The 2,673-nt window shown below is 34.8% G+C and overlaps 1 protein-coding gene across 1 annotated transcript; it reads left to right on the top strand.

Moving 5' to 3' along the window:
* Positions 1-2,673, top strand: LOC105120783 (autophagy-related protein 8f-like). Its single transcript, XM_011019158.1, has 6 exons — positions 1-256; positions 390-446; positions 539-594; positions 1,489-1,541; positions 1,722-1,840; positions 2,335-2,673. The coding sequence occupies exons 2-6, from the start codon at positions 410-412 to the stop codon at positions 2,436-2,438; spliced, it is 369 nt and encodes a 122-aa protein (XP_011017460.1). The 5' UTR covers positions 1-256; positions 390-409; the 3' UTR covers positions 2,439-2,673.

Raw genomic sequence — 2,673 nt, 5'->3', positions numbered from 1 at the left:
ATGTTTTTTTTTTTATCCTTAAATCCTCATCTACGGTGATCGGCTTTCAAGTTCTTCCATTAACCACACACACAAAACCACGTACTCCAAACGTCTCCCCTTTTGTTGACCTGGAGAACTCTAATTGCCAACTGTCCTATACCTAACTCAATTAACCGGAGAGGAATCGGATTTTTGTATAAATAAATTCATCACTCCAATCCTTAAACAAGCCATCATCTTCTTTATCGATTGTTCCTGAAGAAGTTGTATCTGTGTAAGGCTTTTGTTTGCCGATAAAATTTAACCAGTGCTTGGATTTTGAGTTTTTATGTTTATTTTTATTTTTATGTTTTGATTCAACTTTTTAGTCTCTTAATAATAGGCGGATGATTTTGTGTTTTTTGCAGAATATTTAACAAAAAGTAATATGACTAAGAGCAGCTTCAAACAAGAGCATGATTTTGGTGTGATTTCTTTTTTATTGGTTTATCATATTGTCTGATTCCGTATTACTGAGGAAACAAACCCAAATTCTCTTTCTTTTTTCCTTCTACAGAGAAGAGGAGAGCTGAAGCTGCGAGAATCAGGGAGAAATACCCAGACAGAATTCCGGTAAGGTTTTTTTTATTTACTTTTTCTCTCATCAATTACTGTCGATTGGGCTTGAGCTGCTGTTGCTCCTTTTACATGATGATTTATGAGGCTGTTTTTGCTTTTAACAATTGATTGAAGCTTTAACCTTTCATTATGTGACTGTTGGGCGAGGGTGTCTTCTTATTCTTCGCGAAAACAAGGTCCTTCATTGAAAATGGGGGATTTGCTTGAAGTTTTAAATTTTGGCACGAAATGATTGTTGGGTTGTTACTGAGGAAGAACTTCCTAAATATTTCGTTGTTCATTTTAGAGAGCAGAACACGAAGTCTTGCGTTTATTTCTCTTGATGAAAGAAGCTTCTTAAATCTTGGAACAATTTAAGTGGCAGGACTTGCCTTAATCTTGTATTTTTTGATATGGGATTTCGGGGTGCTTGGATAATTTGAGCCTGATTGTTGCCTTGGGCTGAAATTTGTGGTTGAGTGTAGCTCAGCACCTTATTCATCTATTGAATGTTGATTACATATGTGCAGGACCGGATACATGGTGCCCAATTTGCATGCCGAATGACATTGTTTGCTCAAATCATGTCACTATAGACAGCGATTGACATTGTGGCCAAGTTGTTTGCCCAAAATTTGATTTTGTTTTTGCTTAAAATTAATTTCTTGTGTGTTTTTGGATCGTTTAATGAGTTGATGTCAAAAATAAATATTAAAAAATAAAATAAAAACATTATTTTGATGTATTTCAGAGTGAAAAACACTTTTAAAAGAAATCGCTACTGTAATGTCAAATGGGAGCTTAATCTATAAATTCTACCATTGATAACCTAATATTAAGATGCAGTGTCATTTGGTACCTTTCTCATCCTGGTTAGCCTGTCTAGTTACTAACTCTTTCAACTTTTAGGTAATTGTGGAGAAGGCTGAGAGAAGTGACATTCCCAATATTGACAAGAAAAAGTAAGAATCACTTGTATATTGCAAATGCTTTCTCTCTTGGTTTCCAGCATGTTTCCACAATATGGCAGGGCGCTTTCTTCAGCATTTTTAGTGATAGTAATGCAACTTTTTTGTCCTGTTCTTTTTATTTATACATTTTGAAGAGCAAAAGATAGTATTGACGTGGATTGAATTTTACAGATATCTAGTTCCTGCTGACCTGACAGTGGGTCAATTTGTATATGTGATCCGGAAGAGAATTCAACTGAGTGCAGAAAAGGCAATTTTTATATTTGTGGACAATGTTCTCCCACCAACCGGTAAAAATCTCTCTCTCTCCCTCTCTCCCTCTATATATATATATATAACAATGGCTGCTGGTTGGGAGCAATTGCAAGACACTACTACTGAACTGATTTTATGATAATGAAACTCTTCTATGTGGGTAACTTTTCCTGAAAATCAACCAAATAAACTAGTTATATCACAAATTAAATGGTGTGCGCAATTTTTTTTTCCAGCTGAAACTAAATTATCACGTAGACATCTAATGATCAAATTCTTTTTTATTTAAATTGTTCTGCTACTCATCAAACATCGAAAATTCCCATCATGCATGGACATTAATTTGTATAGCAATATTAACTTTGTTTAACACAAATTAGTTCATACGCAGTGCACGTATATCAGTTAGTCTATGTATTTGTTTATGTAACTGGTGTGTTCCCATTAAAATCGTGGATATTTTTAGATTATCCAGGCAAAACATTTTCAGAAACCTGGAGTGATAATTATTTAGTCCGAACATATGCAGGAGCAATAATGTCCACAATCTATGATGAAAACAAGGATGAAGATGGATTTCTCTATGTTACATACAGTGGGGAAAACACATTTGGGTGTCGTGGGTTGCCATAGCCAAGTTCTTTCAGTGTCTTTCGTTCTCTGTCGTTACAAATTGACAAGATGAAGCTACCACCGCTCATGTTTCCAAGGACTCAAAACAGGCCTGGTATTATGCCCTATGATTTACGACCTTGTTGTCTTTCTTGTAAAGTTCTGTATGTTGTTTATAGCTTTTCTGCAACTTAAATGGTATCAACTGCTAAACTTAATTAATATCTTCGACAGGATTTCTTTTTATCTCATAATT

The sequence above is a fragment of the Populus euphratica genome, unplaced genomic scaffold, assembly GCF_000495115.2.
Source record: "Populus euphratica unplaced genomic scaffold, PopEup_1.0 scaffold6.1, whole genome shotgun sequence".
Taxonomy (NCBI): domain Eukaryota; kingdom Viridiplantae; phylum Streptophyta; class Magnoliopsida; order Malpighiales; family Salicaceae; genus Populus; species Populus euphratica.
Note: the sequence above shows the minus strand (reverse complement) of the source record. Positions and strands in the feature narration are given on the sequence as shown.

Coding starts and splice junctions, on each gene's coding strand:
- LOC105120783 (XM_011019158.1), top strand. CDS start 410: ATGACTAAGAGCAGCTTCAAACAAGAGCATGATTTTG. Junction 595..1,488: donor AATACCCAGACAGAATTCCG/GTAAGGTTTTTT, acceptor TTCAACTTTTAG/GTAATTGTGGAGAAGGCTGA. Junction 1,542..1,721: donor CCCAATATTGACAAGAAAAA/GTAAGAATCACT, acceptor TGAATTTTACAG/ATATCTAGTTCCTGCTGACC.